We start from the raw sequence: 15,950 nt of genomic DNA on the forward strand, positions 1-15,950 counted from the left end.
ACTCCTTAGGCTGGAAGGACCCTCAGGCTTCACCTAGTCCATCGCCGCCCCCTTGAGCCCTGCCTTCCCGCCGTCCTCCCTCCAGACCCTTTTCTTCTGTCTCTGCTACAAGCTACCTATATTTTGTGTCTCCGACAATCCCAAACTCTGCTTATGTCTGACTCGGAGCCCTCTTGCTCCACACTGCAGCTCCCTGTGTCCCCTGGAAATGCAGAGGCGCTGTGCCCGACCACTCAGTGCCTGGTGGGGGCCCTTCCTTACCTTATAGCCTGTGACTGCAGACTCATTACGGAGAGGAACCACAGGATCCCACTTGATACTAAGACTGGAGCTTGAGAAAGTCCAGGAGATGTTGCCAGGAGGGCGCTGTGGGGCTGCCGGAGGAGGGAGAAAATTGAGAAATGTTCCCAATGTTTCCTCATCAGCCGCCCCCTTGCCTTAGCCGGTCTTTTTCTAGGTGTCTGCCCACAGCCGTTAAACCCAGAACATTCTATCTATCTGCTGCCTAAGAAACAAACCTCATGAAAACCCAAAGGCTGGAGAAGGGAGAGGTGCTTCAGAGGCCATGAATTCTCCCTATTTTCATTAGTCTTTTTTTTTCTTTAAACATTTCATTTATTTATTTAGAGAAAGAATTTGAGCATGAGTGGGGGGAGGGGCAGAGGGAAGGGGAGAAGCAGGCTCCCTGATGAGCAGGGAGCCCAATGCGGGGTTTGATCCCAGCACCCCAGGATCACAGCCTGAGCTGAAGTGATACTTAACCCACTGAGCTACCGAGGCACCCCTATTTTCATTAGTCTTGTGGTTTTGTATCTGTCCAGCCCGGGGTTAGTGGGCTAGAACATTAGTCTTATCGCAGGGGAGAGAGTGGTTCTAGAGGCCCTCCCACCCCCCAGGGGACAGACTCACGGGGCTTCATGGTGGTGGCATCGGCAGAAGGACTGGCGGGCCCAGTGCCTGCCCGGTTGTAGGCCCGCACGGTCACGTGGTACTTGGTGTTGGGGTGCAGGCCAGTGACTAGGGCACTGGTGTCCAGCCCGGCTGTCCTCACTCGGTCAGCGGCTGCTTCTTTGTCGCCAGCCTTCCAGTAGCGGAGCTGAAAGGGGCAGGGAGACCCCTAGGGTCAGCAGCCAAGCCCACACCTCAGGGCGACCCTGACCCTGACCCTGGCCCTGGCCACCGACATTCTATTCCTCTCCTGCTCCCTCTGGTCCTTCTGACCTGGTCTCGGGTCTCAGACCCCGGACACTAGGTCATGAGCTCCAAGACAGCAGGGACACGTGCGCGTCGCCGCCGGCTTGCTGGCGCCCCGCAGAGAGCCCAGGCAGGGCTGGCTCTAGGCAAGCACTTCACTTCAAGGCTGTCCACAGGTCAGTCTTCGGCTCTGGACATCAGCCACAGGGGCTTGGCTAAGGCTGCCTCCCCAGGGCCGCCCAGACTGCGGCAGTTCCCCACGTCAGTGAATGAGTGATCCCAGGAGGAGCGACCAGTGAGTGAGCTGTGAGGTGCCCCCAGCCCCCCTTCCTCTCCCAGGTCCCAGGTCAGTGCTCACCTCATACCCCAAGAGGATGCCATTCATGTCCTGCTGCACCGGTTCCCAGGTCACGTTCATCTCTGAAGATGACACCCCCTTGGCCCAGACCTTGGTAGGGGCCACCCTGGGCTCTGGGGACCGATAGAGAATGGGTTTGGATTCCCCGGGGCCTCCCTGTGTCCTACAGAGAAGCTGTCGCCCGGGACTGCCCTTGCTTAGGGTATTCGAGACCGCAGGGCCCTGGATGAAGGCCACAGCATCCCCCAGGCCCGCTTCTCTTCCCAGAGAGCCCCCCTCCTCCTTCCCCCAGGCCTGGGCGGGAGACAAGGTAGCCAGGGCTGGGAATGAGGCCGGGGGCCCTCCCGAGCCCCTGGGGTGGCACCGAGCTGCGGTGTGAGCAGCACCCTCCGCACGCACACCCCACGGCCGAGTGGCGGGGGCGGGGCCGGGGGAGGGGCGCACCTTCCTCGGCGGAGTACACCAGCGCCAGGAGGCTCTCGGGCCCTTCCCCGCGGCGGTTGTAGCTGCGGATCTTGACCTCGAAGGGCGTGTAGGGCCGGACGCTGTCGTTGCTGTAGACGAAGTGCTGGGTGTGGGCGCCGGGCACCCGGGCGGTTTGCCAGCGGTCGCTGCCCTGCCTGCGGAAGGACAGCAGGTAGCCGAAGCCGTCTCCGTTCTGGTACTCCCGCGACATGGGCTGGGGGGCAAGAGTGTGGCGTGGGCGAGGGGCCACCGGGCGTTTGCCTGGCCGGCCTCCGGCCCCAGGCAGCCTCGGCCAAGCGGGGCAGCCCCGGGGCTGGGCGGGGGGGGGGGGGGGGGGGGGGGGGGAGGGTCCTGCAGTGAGTGCCAGGGGAGGGGAGAGGATGCTGCCCGCCCCCACTCAGGGCCGCACGGCGGCTCTGTCTGGGTCCTCTCTACACGCAGCGCAAATCTGGAGGTGCGTGGGGACGGGTGGGGGGCAGGACGTGTCCCTCCAGAGAGCTTGGAGGCACGGTTCTGCCTCTGTCCCTGCAGCTTACCGTCCAGTTGACGATGAGCTCTCCGGGGGCTCCACCCCCTCCGCTGAGTCCTGAGGGTGCCACCGAGGGGGCTGTCAGGGCCAAGGGACACAGATGTGGCTTGTGAATGGACCGTGACGGGGCATAAGCCTCGCGCCCGTGCCCATGCAGCAGACTAGGAAGGGGACACCCCTTCACCCTGGCCGTAGTTTTGTCCTCCAACAGGCCCTCTGGATGTGGGCTCTGGAGTCAACGGAGACGTGACATCAAGTCCCACCTCTGCCACTTACTAGCTCTATGTCCCTGGGCAAGTTACTTAACCTCTCTGAGCCTGAGTCCCCTCTCCGTAAGATGAGGATAATAATGTTTCTCTCAAAGGGCTCTAAGAAGAATAAAATCGAACACGATGGTGCCTAGCTCGTGTACCAATCCATGCTCCGTACTAGTTGATGCTCCATAAGTGATCTTTGTCTTCTTCTCTCCTGTCAGTTTAAAGTAAATAAAAGAGACCAACTCCAGTTTGCTCTAAAATGAGGGCAATAAATCATCTGGAACAGCAGTTAATGCAAAAAATATTTCTTTTGGGTTGCAGGGGGTTTTATTATTATTTTTCTCTTCATGGCAGATTTAATTTCCTAATTGTCTCTAGTATTCAACAAAGCTGATATTAAAACAAGACTCTATTTAATTAGATCACGAATCTTGGCAGGGGGTAACTTGCCTGAGCATCAAAATATTTCCACAAAGAATCCCGCAAGGGGAAACTTACCACTTGATTCTGATGTCAGTAGTTTAGGGCCTTGTAATGTGCAAGGGGTGCTTAACCACATTGCCCATGTGATCCTGTGAGGTGGGCGTTCTCATCACCCTTGTCAAGTGGAAAGACCAAGGCCCAGAGCAGTTGAGTGACTTGCCTAAGGTCACACAGCTAATAAATGGCACAGTTCAAATTTGAACTCAACTCTTCTGATTTCAAAGCCCATCATCTTTGTTCTGCACCCTAGCTGTCTTTTGCTCACCAACTCCTGGGATACCAGAATGAAGGAGACCACTCCCCTCCCTTCATTTGTCTCTCTGAGAAGTTCAACCAAAGAAGGGGCTTTTTCTGGAATTCCTTACTCTGGAGAGGTACCGGTTAAAAATGTTGACTGACTGGAGAGTTGGCCTGGGGCATATGGGAAACCATGTTTAAGGGACACAGGGAGACAGACCCTTACTACACATGGTGGCGGGGGGCGGGGGATGGCTGGGTGGCCGGGGAAAGGGAGACAGGGTCCTGATTCCATGTTGCCCATCTCAGGACCCCAAGGTTCTCATTCTGGAGCTTCAGCTGTGAAAGTCTCAGAGGGTGGGCAGGTGCCTCTCCTGGCTTCTCTCTCCTTCCTTCCCCACTCAAGATGTGACACCTACCTGCCTTTCAGGGAGGCTTATGGGAAGATTGTCCCATTCCACCTGCTCTGAAGGATTTAGAGACACGGACTTCTTCCCTACACACACACACAAACACACACACCTTCCTTATTAACTGATTTCAGCAGCTCACGTACTACCAGGGAGGACGTCTGCCCATCACCCCATGGTCCTGGGTTCAAGTCCAGGCTCTGCCGATGTGACTCTTCTTTTCTCCAGACTTCGATTTTTCCTTTTATTTTGAGATCATCGTAGATTCACATGCGGTTATAAGGTTGGGCCATTTTTTAAAAGGAGGAGTTTGGACTGGATGGTTCTTCCAGCCCCAACAGGCCCAGGCCATGGCCCAGGGCAGAATGAATCGTGTGGTGCAACGGCCTTGCCCTGACTGTGTCCCTTTCTCATCTGTTTTGTTACAGTCCGAAGCCTGGTGAGCAAGGTGGGAACTCCCGTAATTGCTGCTCCCCTGGGGTTCCCTCTCAGGAGGGCTAGGGGCTGTGCCCTGACGTTACTTCTCTTTGGGACCCCCAGGACTCTGACCTGCTTCCTTGGTCCGGATTTTGCTAGAGGGCCCACTGGGCTCCCCGGTGCCCAGGATGTTGCTGGCTAAGACCCGGAACTCATAGTCCATCCAGGGTGTGAGGCCCAGCACCTGGGCGGTCTCGGCGTTGCCCTCGATGTTGGCGGGATCTGCAAGGGACCCGGAGTCAGGGTGCTGGCACTTGTTAGTCTAGATGGAAAGGGCAGGGACTAGGCCTGACTCACCTCATATCCAGCCCTCACGGTGGTGCCTGCCATATGCTCAGTGCTCAGCACCTCTTTTAGAAAGGATGGGAAAACTAGTAGACTTCCCTTCCCCGGGGGCCTCTGTTGATGCTGTGTGCATCAGTGTGAGCCCCAGAGATGGTCTGTCAATGTTCTAAGGGCACAGACTGAGCGCTCCCTTCTCCAGCTCTCTTCCCACTCTCTTGCCATCTGTGGGACCGCCTCCCCCAAGGGCCGGGGAGCTCCCTGCAGGCAGAGGAACTAAGCTTGTCCCTCTCGGAAGTTCCCGGCTCAGCCAGGCCTTATCTGCACTGACCTGGGTGGAACCTCACACTTACTGGTGCGAACCTGCTTCCACTTCCCTGCAGGTGGAGTGCGGGCTTGCAGGGTGTACTTGGCAATGGGGCTGTGGTTGTCGAAACCTCGGCTCCAGCTGAGCTGGACGGTGGTGTCGCCAATGTTCCTCACCACCACGCCTCCTGGGGGACCTGGTGGACCTGCACCAGGGGGTCAGAGTGCAGTGAGTCAGAACTGGGCAGCTTCAAATGTGAGCCAATCTCCTCCCGGCTGGCTCGGGCTGGTGCAGTACCCAGAGGAGGCAGCAGGGGGCGCAGTAAACACGTTCGGGGTGGGAGGGCCAGGAATGGGGGCAGCAGCAGATGGGGGACTGGGAGGTTGGAGAAATGTGTCCCAGGCTGGAGGGGCTCACAGAGGCCCTCACGAAAAGATGTGTATAGATTTCCCAGCACTAGGCTTTGAAAACTGCTGGCCTCAGCCGAGTTCTCCTGTCTTGGGAAGTGGATCTTTAAAATTGTGACTCTGGAGGAGGAATATTTTATTCATCTGGGACCTTCAAAAAACCATGGGATAAGTTCGGCTCCGGGGACTTAGAAGCCCTTCTCTGTCAAAAGCTCTTCCCCACAGCCTTCTGGGAGAGGAGGGGAGTAAGGGAGGAAAGGACAGAGTAGCCCAGCTGGCCCCTGAGGGCGCTGGGGCAGGAGCGGGTTGGGAAACCCCATCACCTCGGACCAGGACTGTGGCCTCCTTGGACGCACTGTCCACCACCGTTTGGGCCATGCACGTGTACTTCCCGCCGTGACGCAGCTGCGCATTCAGGATGGTCAGATCCCCAACTGTCTCCTTCTGCACATGGGGGACAGAGAGTGGGCGAGCAGGTCAGAGGATGGGGCCCTGGCTAGTGCAGTGAGCCATGAGACATGAGGTAGGGCTCAGAGTCCCCTGCTCTGTTATGTCCATGGACCCCTCAGCATCTCGGGGTTTCTGTCTGTTCAGCGGGAGGTATCAGCTTCTCCTCTCTTAGTACCATGGGACTAAACAACAGTTTGTTATGGAGACAGTCAACTGTGGTCCAAGTTGATGATGTCATTTGCGTTGGGGTCAGGAAACAAGAACAGTAGTGGAGGCTTTGCTGGGCGCCTGGCATTCCAGGTTTGTCCCTAACCCTCTCCTAAATGCATGGCCTTCAGGTGGGATCCAGGGAATTGCCTGTCTAAGGTAGGGGCTTCTTCTGAATCCAAGGATGAGTTTGCCATGCATGCATTCCTGAGGGAATGGGGAAAGGCTCTGGGGGTAGTCACAGTTAAGGACATCTTGGGTCCCCTTTCTGTCGGAGGGAGGAGCCGTGAGTTTTCTGGTTTCAGGCCTTACCGTGCTGGCTCTCCGGTAGTGACCCCCAGGCTTATCAAGGTCTATGGGGAAGTCATCCAGGGTCCAGATGAAGGTGAGATCCATGGTGGGGTCATGGGAGGCGTGGCATTGCAGGGTCAGGCTATCTCCCAAGTTGATGTCCGCACTCGAGGGGGCTAGAGTGATCTTGGTTGCATCTGCCAAGCAAAACAATGTCCCTGGGTGGATGGGGGAGGAAAGAGGCCCAGGCAGAGGCAGCAGGGCAGGGTGAGAGGGTTTGACCCTAAGCCCCAGGAAAGAGAAGAGGCAGCATGGCCAACAGGATCTTGACCTCCTAGGAGCCTCACGAATGTGTGAGAGGGAGGCAGGAGTAGATTCTGGATGGTGGCAAGGGGGTGGTCCCAAATGAAGTCCAATCCTGGGATAGCCTCAAAACTCAACTAGGAGGAAGGTGGAAACACAAGAGCAGGGTGGTGAGGAGGGACTGGCACCCCGTGGCAGCTGGGCTACCTGCCATCCGCCACGCCACACCCCTCACCTCGCACAGATAGGATGCCCGTGCTGTTGGCTTTCCCCATGAAGTTCTCAGCAAAGCAGGTGTATTTGCCTTCATCTGACCGACTGATGTTTCTTATGATCAAGGTGCCTTCCGGAGTTACAGTCACTCTGCAGCAAGGAGAAAGCAGATCTGGCCAACCTAGGGTCACAGTGTCGTCATCGCGGGAAGGGGACTTGCCTTCAGGGTGGATGAGGAGGAGCAGGAATTGGGCCGGGTGGAGTAGGGGTTGTACCTGCTGCTGTTGACCAAAATCTCAGTGCCTTTGCTCCAGAGTACCACGGCCTTCGGAGCCGCCCGGGGCTGACAGGGGATAGCAATCTCTCCCCCGCGGGCTGCAGGGATCAGACGCTTTACAGGGTTCAGCCTGAAGTCGGGGGCCAGGGCTAGAAGGAAAGGGGAGTGCCCTGCAGTCACCCAGGGAATCCTAACCCTGCCCATTGCCTTGATGAAGACGTCCCCCGGCTCCACGTTACACACTTTACTTGCTTTACGTACCCTCCGAGGCCAATCCATGAGTGACTTGCAGTAGCTGCACTGCCCAAATACACCCAGAATCCAGCCCCTTCTGGTCACCCCCCCTAACCGCCACCACGCAGGCCCAAGCCACCAAATCTCCTGCAGAACTATTGAAAAGCACCCCCCCTCCCCAGTTGGTCTTCCTGTTTTTGCACTTTCTTTCTACAATCTCTTCCTCCACTCAGCAGCCTGGCATATCTTTTAAGAAACTGAAACACACACTCAGGATGAAGTCCAGCTCCTCACAAGGGCTCACAAATATGACCCTACCCCTCCACTCACTTCTCACCCCACTCTCCTTCATTTATTATGCTCCAACCACCTGGGCCATTTTCTGTCCTTTGGGGATGCCAACGTTTTTTCCTGCCTCAGGACCTTTGCACTTGCCATACATTTTGCTTAAAAATCCCTCAGATCTTTGTATGGCTGGCTCCTTGTTAACACTCAGGTCACACTCCAAATATGACTTCCTCCAAGAGGTCTGGCCACCCTAACTGGCCCACCTTCCTCCTACCACTCCGCTGGATTTTCTTTATACTGTAATTTTATTATGGCTGTCCAAAATTGTTTAATTACATGATTTTGTGCTTGTCCCTCTCTCTCCACTGGATTGTAAGATACTTGAAGGCAGAGATCTTATCTTTCATGTTCACTCCTTAGAAGGTGTTGAATAAATATTGGTTGAAGGAACGAATAAAAGAACGAGTCTTAGTTAAGCTCACTACAACTTGATGAGGTAGGTACCACTATACCCATTTTACAGATGAGGAAACCAAGGCCCCGTGAGCTCAAATCATATAACTAAGAACACTAGCACCAGTGGACATTTATTGGGCACCTGTTCCGTGACAGACAGGTCCTCTCTATCTCATTTCCTCTTCCAAAGAGCAGCACAAGGGCAGGACTGTTATTGCCCACCTTTTATACATCAAGAAACTGAGACACAGAAAATTAAGTTGCCAAAGGTCACATAGCGGAAGGGGCTGGTTTAAACACAAATCTAATTGATTTGGTTGCCAATGATTTTCGCCCCCTTGTTCATAGCAGCCAACAACTTAATTTAAACATGCCAGATATGGTACAAGCCAGAGACCCCGTCTTTGGGACGCTCCCAATCTAGTGTCTCGTCTCCTTTCTTCGATCCCTCTGTTCTGCTCAGAAGCCACTGGAAGACTGCGGGAAGCTGCCCGCGTGTGTTCATGTGTTTAGAAACGCTGCAGTTCAGAACGCTGGAAGCCCCTACCTGCGTGTCTTTGCCGATGGCCCCTGCCCACCTGGGCCCGTACCTTGCACAGCCAGCTCGGCACTGGCATAGATGGTGCCGTGCTTGTTCTCTGCCACACACTGGTACATGCCCGAGTCCTCCAGGCTCAGCTTGGAGAAGCGCAGGTCCCCAGCCAGCACCTCGACACGGGACTGTGCCCAAGAGAGTAGGGGTGGGGCATGAGGGGCATGAGGACTGCTGGAGTGCTGGAGGACGGGGCAGGGGGGAAGGGAGGTGCTGGGGGCAGTGGAGACTCTAGGCGGCCACCGCCCCGTCAATGGGGCTCATTTGCCCATCTCAGGACCTCCTGGAATCCCAGGACTCGTGTTCCCCAGGCCCCTGCAGATCAGCACACTGAAGCCAGAGGGACAAGGTGACCTACCCAGGACCACAAAGTGATTTTGTGACTCAATTGTGCCCGGATCCAGGTCTCTGGACCCTCGAGTCAGGACTCTGTCCTGGTGACCAGCTGGTGGCCATGTGAATCTGGGATGGAAAGAAGCACCTAGAACCACCCGCCCCGTGGTGCCTTAATTGTCCCATAGAGGCTGCCAGTGGTGGTGCAGAGTCAGGGAGGAAAGTCTGGAAGGTGAGGGAACCAGGTGAGCAGTGGACTGCTGATGTGTGGGAAGCCCCAAGTGTCCTACCTGGGAGGCCAGAGGCTCCCCGTTCCGCAGCCAGCGCACCGTGGGCCGGGGTTTGCCGGCCGCTGCACAGCCCCAACGCAGGTTGGAACCTATGTCAGCCTCCATGTCTGAGATCACCTTCAGCCACTCGGGCTGAGCTGCGGGAGGAAGGGGGAGAAAGGCCGGGGATGAGCTGGGAGGAGCCTCCCGCTCACAGTGGACCCGGATTGCAGTTCCTGTGATAGACAGCAGAGGGCGCCCTCCGCGTTCCGGGACGGGGTTGGGGGGGGGTGGGGAGGAAGCCGGTTGAAGGAAGTTGGCACTTGGTGTCTGTGCCAGTGGCTCTTTTAGCAACTTAAAAGCATTCTAAAGCCTTCCATGTGCTCTCTGCAACCCCGAGTGAAGCTCTGAGCTTCTGTTTCCACATCCAGTGCAATCCTGGGGCAGGAGGGCTTAAGTAAGGGGGCCTCCCCTCCTTCACTTTTGGATCTGCTTCCTCAGGGGTAAGAGTGAAGGCAGGGGGAGCGTGTCCCAGCTGTGTACCCTGCACGATGATGCGGCCCTGGACGGTGTCGCGGCCCTTGGAGTTCTCCGCCTCACACTCATAGGTGCCTTCGTCCTCGAAGCTGACGCTGGGGATCTGCAGGGTGGGCTCAGCGGTGGCCCACTGGGGGGACAAGGAGCCGTCCACTTTGCGCCACTTGATCTGGGGGACGGGGCTGGCAGGGGAGACAAAGCCAGAGCAGGTGGGCTGCGCTAGGCAGACTCCCCTGTGCCCGCAGCTCTTGTTGAAGATTCTCACGCCCTCCTGAGGTGCTGGGCAGGTGGGGATGGGGAGGAGGGCGGGAAGGAGAGGGGCAAGGGGGAAGGGCGGGGCCTCTCCCAGGTAGGCTCAGAGCACAGGCAGGGGAGAAGCCAGAAGTAGGGTTCCTCTCTCCTCTCCCCTGCAGTACTTGTGACACCAGTGAACTTCCTTGTGGTTTGTACCCTGAAGCTGGTTTGCTCTCCCTGCCCCCACCCTGCACTGGCCACCGAGCGTCTTCTGGGACTGCCTTCCTCAGCAATGGTCTGTGACCTGTGGTTCTGTGGGTCCCCTTCCCCTCTCCCCAACAGGCTTTGCCTTTACTTTTCAAAAGGCCTCTACTTATTAGTGATTCATTTACTAAAATGGACTAAGGTATCAGTGAGTCTGAAAGGGTTAATACATTAACCTTCCATGTACTTTCTTTCTTTCTTTTTTTTTAAAGTAGGCTCCCCTCCCAGCGTGGAGCCGGACATGGGGCTCAAACCCAGGACCCTGAGATCAAGACCTGGGCTGAGATAAGAGAAGCTTAACGAACTGAGCCACCCAGGTGCCCCCCACATGCTTTAAATATGAATTTTCTGGAAGCCCAATAACTTTTCACAGAGCAGGGACATCCTAGGTATCCACAGGAGACATGAGGGAAGAGGAGACCAATGTGCAAATCACACTGTTCTACAAACATTTGTTGAGCACCTGCTATTTGCTTAGCCCTGTTCCAACGAATCCTTTCTCTGGGAGAACAGGATTTCTATTGCAATTTTTAAAAGAGAACTGTTAGCATGCATAGAACACTTACTAAATGCCAGACACTGTTCTAGGCACGTCATGTGTATTAACCCACTTAACCCACTTCTTGCCTCTCCCCTGCCTGTGATGCAGGTACTATTTATGATGATTACCACGTACAAGTAAGGACGCAGAGGCACAGAGAGGTTAAGTAGTTTATCCACGGCCTCGCAGCCAGCCAGTGACAGAGCTGGGATTTGAACCAGGCCGCCCAGGTTGGGATTCGTGCGTGGCGCTACCTGCCTCCAGCCTGGGGTGTGCATCAGCCCCCTGAGCCTGTCCCGCCTTGCTGGGAGCACCCAGAATGTGTCAGGCCCCTTCACTCCGAGTGACAGTGCTCAGTGAGGGGTGGTCCCTACCCACTGTCGTCCACCGCGCTGCCGGACCCTGCCTGCCCTCTCCCTGGGGTCACCCGGGCCCCGGAGGGGCTCTGAGAGGCTGTGCCCTGGCCTGCCCCCTCCCTCCTCCACCACTCACTTCCCGAAGGCGAAGCACTCCAGGGTGACCTGCTGCCCTACCAGCGCATAGGTCTCTGCTGGGAACCGAGCCTTGATGCTGGGTGCGAAGAGCCTGGTATCTGGGAAGAGAGGGATTTTGCAGATCGGACACAAGGGTTGCAGGCCAGGTGCTGCTGGGCTTAGGACCTCAGCACAGCTCAGAGCCGACTCTTTCTTGACCCCTGTTCCCCCTTGGGGGCCTGGTCTGGGACCCTGCAGCCGGAGGACCCGGGGTTCAGGCCCCAGACCCTGGGCTCTGTGAACCACTCTTCACAACTTCTGAGGGGAACTCTCTTTTCCCATTATCCGCCGAGCCTTCCAGCTCCCCCTTCCGCACCATGCCCACCGACCCTGACCTTCAGCAGCCAGGTTGAGCTGAGCGAACTTGCTGAAGACACTCTTGGTGGAGAAGTCCATGTGGCTGGTGGCCAGGCAGGAGTAGTTGCCCAGGTCTGAGGCATTGGTCCGGGCGATGTACAGGTTCCCCGTGGTCTGGGACACGAAGTGACGCCCGTCCGTCGGGATGAAGTTGGGGAACTCATTGAGGAGCCAGCGGTAGGACAGGCCTATGGGACGTGGGGAGTTTGAGGAAACCACGGGGCGCTGGGCTGAGGGGGCAGCTGTGGGTGGGCCCCTCAGCATGCAGACCCTAGGGATCTCTAGACCTAGTCCTGAGGCCTGGGGCTCTGAGGTGGCCCTGAGGGAGCCCTAGAAGAAAGATGTGACGTTGCCCCTGCCCTTGGGGTGCTCCCAGTCTGAAGGCGGAGGCAGGGCACAGAGCTAGAAAATGACAGACCCATGAAGGAAACACAAAATCATTTTGAGCTGGGGAACCAGGGGTCCGTGCTTCCAAGGGCCACTCACTAGCTTTTACTCCATCCCTGAGTGACTGGAGGTCCCTCCTGTGCCCTGTGTCTAACCGTGGGCCAGGGTCCCGACTCACCTGGGTAGTGCGCGGGCGGGTTACAGGGCAGCATCACCCCCCAGCCTTCGTGGGTTTTCACCGGGTCTCGCTCCTCCTTCGAGAACTCCTGCAGAACTGGAGATAAAGACCAGGCACTCGGGCACCGTCCTCCAAGCCTCCACGGGACGTAGTTACCTGCCCTTTCTGGACACTCTTCCCAGCCCCCTACTGCCCTCCCCCGAAGCGCAGCACCCCATGGGTCTCACAGCCGAAGCGGAGAACAGCCTCCCTGCTGACGACGGTGCCCACTGCGTTGGAGGCTAGGCACTGGTAGACGCCGGCGTCCTGGGCCTTGGTGGGGTTCATGATGACCAGGTTACCCCCCACCAGCTGGTGGCGGGAGTCTGGCTCCAGCTTCATCTCGGTGCCGTTCATCTTCCACCTGCAGCCAGGGGCAGAGGGGGAGACCCTCCTGAGTCCCGCTTGGCTGGACCCAGCCTGGGGGCAGGGTTGGGGTGAGGAAAACCTGCATGGCTGCCTGGGGCCTCCAGCACCCGCCATGGGGGGGGGGTCTCACCTATAGGTGGCTGGAGGGCTGGCCCGGGCCCGGCAAGCCAGCGTCACCTTCTCCTCCGTGGACTCCTCTGGGAATAGCAGACCGAGGGGCTGATCTTCAAAGACTGGCCCAAAGGTGGCCGGGGATCCCCGGGCTGAACTCTGAGCTGTAGATGGGGGACACCACCAGAGGCCTCAGGGCCTAGGGCCCGATAGGGCAGTGCTGTCCAATAGAACATTCTGTGAGGATGGCAAGATGCCATTTTCTGCACTGCCCAATACTGTAGCCAAGAGCCCCAGCTATCAAGCCCTCAAAATGTGGCCAGTGCAGCCGAGGAACCTGCCCCCCTGGGTCTGGAGGAGTGTTCCGTCTGGCACAGGGTGTGTGCTCTGGAAATGTCTGCGGGACCCAAGCACGGGGTAGGGTGGAGGGTAGGGGAAGAAGGAAGGGGTTATGGGGGGGGTGCAGTTTGCTTTGGAGGCATCTTTATACAGTTCCAGTGTGACAATTCAAGAGAGAGAGGCCTGGGAGACGAAATGACTCGTTTGTGGTCACAAGGCAAGTCTGTGGCACATGCAGGTCTAGACTCCCGTCTCCTGAATTTGCTGAGCAAATGGGTATCCCTGGTACAAATGGAGTTTTCATGCCTGGCCTCCTGCCAGGGCGGATGCCTCTTTCTCCAGGCCCCATTGTTCAACCTCATCTGGGCAGGGGACACTGAGGCACAGAGGGCAGTGTTTCACACCTGCCTTCCCACAGGGCTGGGGAGCGGGCTCTGTTTGCTGACTCGTGGGGTCCGTCATGCTTTTGGCCTTTGTGGTGTCGGGCAGGAACCAGGCCACCCCTAATTGGCTCCTACCCCTCAATGCAGCTGGTTTCAGGCCCTCCTTGGTGGGTTGTGGGGGGTGAGCTCCCCATTAACCAATTAGTGCCTCCTCTCCCTGCGCATCCAGCTGCCGGCCCCGCTCCAGGGGTGGGGGGTGCACCCCCATGCCACAGCTGAGGCCAAGCCCTGTACCCCAGGGAATGAGGGCGGCTGTTAAGCAGCTCTCAGAATGAGGAAGGAGGCAGGGCTCCCTGAAATGGCATCCCCCATCGCCCTCCCCACCACCCATCGCTCTCCCTCCCTGCCGCCCCAGGCCTCAGAGGCCACAGCAGCGGTGCCAGCATCATCTGGGTCAGAGAGCGCAGCTTAATCCCAAGTTAATGATGGTGGTGGGGCGTAGGGACCCCTGCCCCAGCTGGGACTGCCAGGACCGAAGGGGAAGGGGGGGCGGCAGGGGCAGCCGGGCAGCTGGAGGCCACCTTGTGTAACAGGCGCTTCCAGTAACTGTGGGGGTGGGGCGGTGGCTGAGGGGGCCTGGGGCGCACTGAGGCTTTAAGACTGGCTTTCTTCCTGAGAAAGCTTTGTCCTCTGCACTCAGCCATGTACGCACCCTCGGCCCAATATCCGCCCACACCTCTCTCTCGCCTACACATACTTCTTTACATGCGTGTGCGTGCACGTGCACGCACACACACATACGTACTTACCTCTCTGAGCTATCCCGTCAGATACACAGTCATGCACACATCTGTTCCACGCACATCCAGCTACAAATGTCTGCGTGCGCTTATTTATACACACGCACGTATTCCTACTGATAAAAACAGGTGCTATTTGAGTGCTTACTCTTTTTTTTTTTTTTAAGATTTTATTTATTTATTTGACAGAGCGAGACACAGCGAGAGAAGGAACACAAGCAGCAGGGGTGGGAGAGGGAGACGCAGGCTTCCTGCCAAACAGGGAGCCCAATGCGGGGCTCGATCCCAGGACCCTGGGATCATGACCTGAGCCAAAGGCAGACACTTAACGACTGAGCCACCCAGGCGCCCCTTGCGTGCTTACTCTTTATCGGATGCCACACTTCGTATTTCTTCTCCTACCCTCGTTACAAGACAGGCACTGACATTTCCTTACTTCCCTAATGTGGAAACTGAGATTTAGGAAAGTTCAATAGTTTGCCCCAAATCGCACAGCGAGGAGGAGCAGATCCAGGGATTTGGATCCTGGCCAGCCGCACCCGTAGCCGGCGTCCTCAGCCACAGTGGCCATGATTCTTCCCCTCAGTTCCCATCAGAGCCATCAAAGGCCGGTCCTCCCCACCACCCCCACCCCGCAGAGGGGCGCTCCCTCTGGAGGGCGACGGGGGCCGAGAGCCATCACTCTTGCTGGAAGGTTTTCCATGCACATTCGTCATCCCCCCAAATGTAGCACCCGGTCCACGCAACAACTCGCTGGCATTGCCACCGTCTTAAACATCCACAAACACACTCTCATTCACCCCACACCTTCCTCTGAGGCTGCACTCGCGCCCACCACACACACACATACGCCCCCTTCCTTGCTGCCCGTGTTCCACATCCTCTCTGATTCTGATTCCCTGTTCTGGCAACTCTGCTCCCCCAAACATGGGCATCTGGAAGCCTCAGAGGAAGGGGCTAGAGAGACGCAAACATAGAGGGGCCTCCTCGCTGCCTTTCCTGGCCTGGGTGCCAGCGACCCAAGGCTGCTTCTCCAGGGCAGGTTAGCGAGGGGAGCCACCTTTCTGGGAGGGGTGAGAGCCAGTGATGGGATGTTCCACTCGGGTCTCTGGGGCTCGGGGATGTGGCAGACTGGGTCCCCTCTCCCTGGGCCTTCCTGCATCCCTGGGTCTAAGAGCCCAGCAGCTACCCACACCCCCTGCCTCAGGTGATGTGGTCCCGGCCTGAGCTGTCCCCGACACGGGGGGCCAGTGCTGAGGACCCCCGGAGCCTCTCCTCTGCTCTCTCAGGGGTGGCTGTCTGCTGCTCGGTGCAGCCTGAGCTCCCCACCCTCCACGGCTCCTTTGGCCCCGGGCAGGGGGCGGGGCGCTGAGAGCCTCAGTCCGGCCTTTGGGTCAGCCCTGTTTCCCTGCAGCCTCACTGATTCGGGGGCAGGCCTGGAAGGCAGTTAGGAGGTAATGAGAACATCGGGAAGTGTGCCAGTGGAGTCCCCCCGGGTGAGACAGAACCTAAAACGGGCCTGCCGCAGTCTTGCAGGGGCGTGGGGCCGGGAGGAGGAG

General features: G+C 57.6%; 1 protein-coding gene across 1 annotated transcript in view; it reads right to left on the reverse strand.

Annotated features, from left to right (window-relative positions):
• Positions 1–15,950, reverse strand: part of CNTN2 (contactin 2) — a 28,624-nt gene that overhangs the window by 2,138 nt on the left and 10,536 nt on the right. Inside the window, exons 3-21 of the mRNA XM_027613933.2 lie at positions 12,889–13,033; positions 12,578–12,753; positions 12,351–12,446; positions 11,764–11,973; positions 11,388–11,487; positions 9,863–10,038; positions 9,341–9,477; positions 8,716–8,845; positions 7,146–7,296; positions 6,893–7,020; positions 6,376–6,551; positions 5,730–5,850; positions 5,046–5,204; positions 4,483–4,632; positions 2,554–2,624; positions 1,997–2,231; positions 1,553–1,665; positions 910–1,096; positions 262–374 (exon numbers count right to left, since the gene is read on the reverse strand). Of these exons, the coding sequence (XP_027469734.1) occupies positions 262–374; positions 910–1,096; positions 1,553–1,665; positions 1,997–2,231; positions 2,554–2,624; positions 4,483–4,632; positions 5,046–5,204; positions 5,730–5,850; positions 6,376–6,551; positions 6,893–7,020; positions 7,146–7,296; positions 8,716–8,845; positions 9,341–9,477; positions 9,863–10,038; positions 11,388–11,487; positions 11,764–11,973; positions 12,351–12,446; positions 12,578–12,753; positions 12,889–13,033 (2,774 nt within the window). The remainder of the gene's footprint in view (positions 1–261; positions 375–909; positions 1,097–1,552; positions 1,666–1,996; positions 2,232–2,553; positions 2,625–4,482; positions 4,633–5,045; positions 5,205–5,729; positions 5,851–6,375; positions 6,552–6,892; positions 7,021–7,145; positions 7,297–8,715; positions 8,846–9,340; positions 9,478–9,862; positions 10,039–11,387; positions 11,488–11,763; positions 11,974–12,350; positions 12,447–12,577; positions 12,754–12,888; positions 13,034–15,950) is intronic.

This window comes from Zalophus californianus, chromosome 10, assembly GCF_009762305.2.
Source record: "Zalophus californianus isolate mZalCal1 chromosome 10, mZalCal1.pri.v2, whole genome shotgun sequence".
NCBI lineage: Eukaryota > Metazoa > Chordata > Mammalia > Carnivora > Otariidae > Zalophus > Zalophus californianus.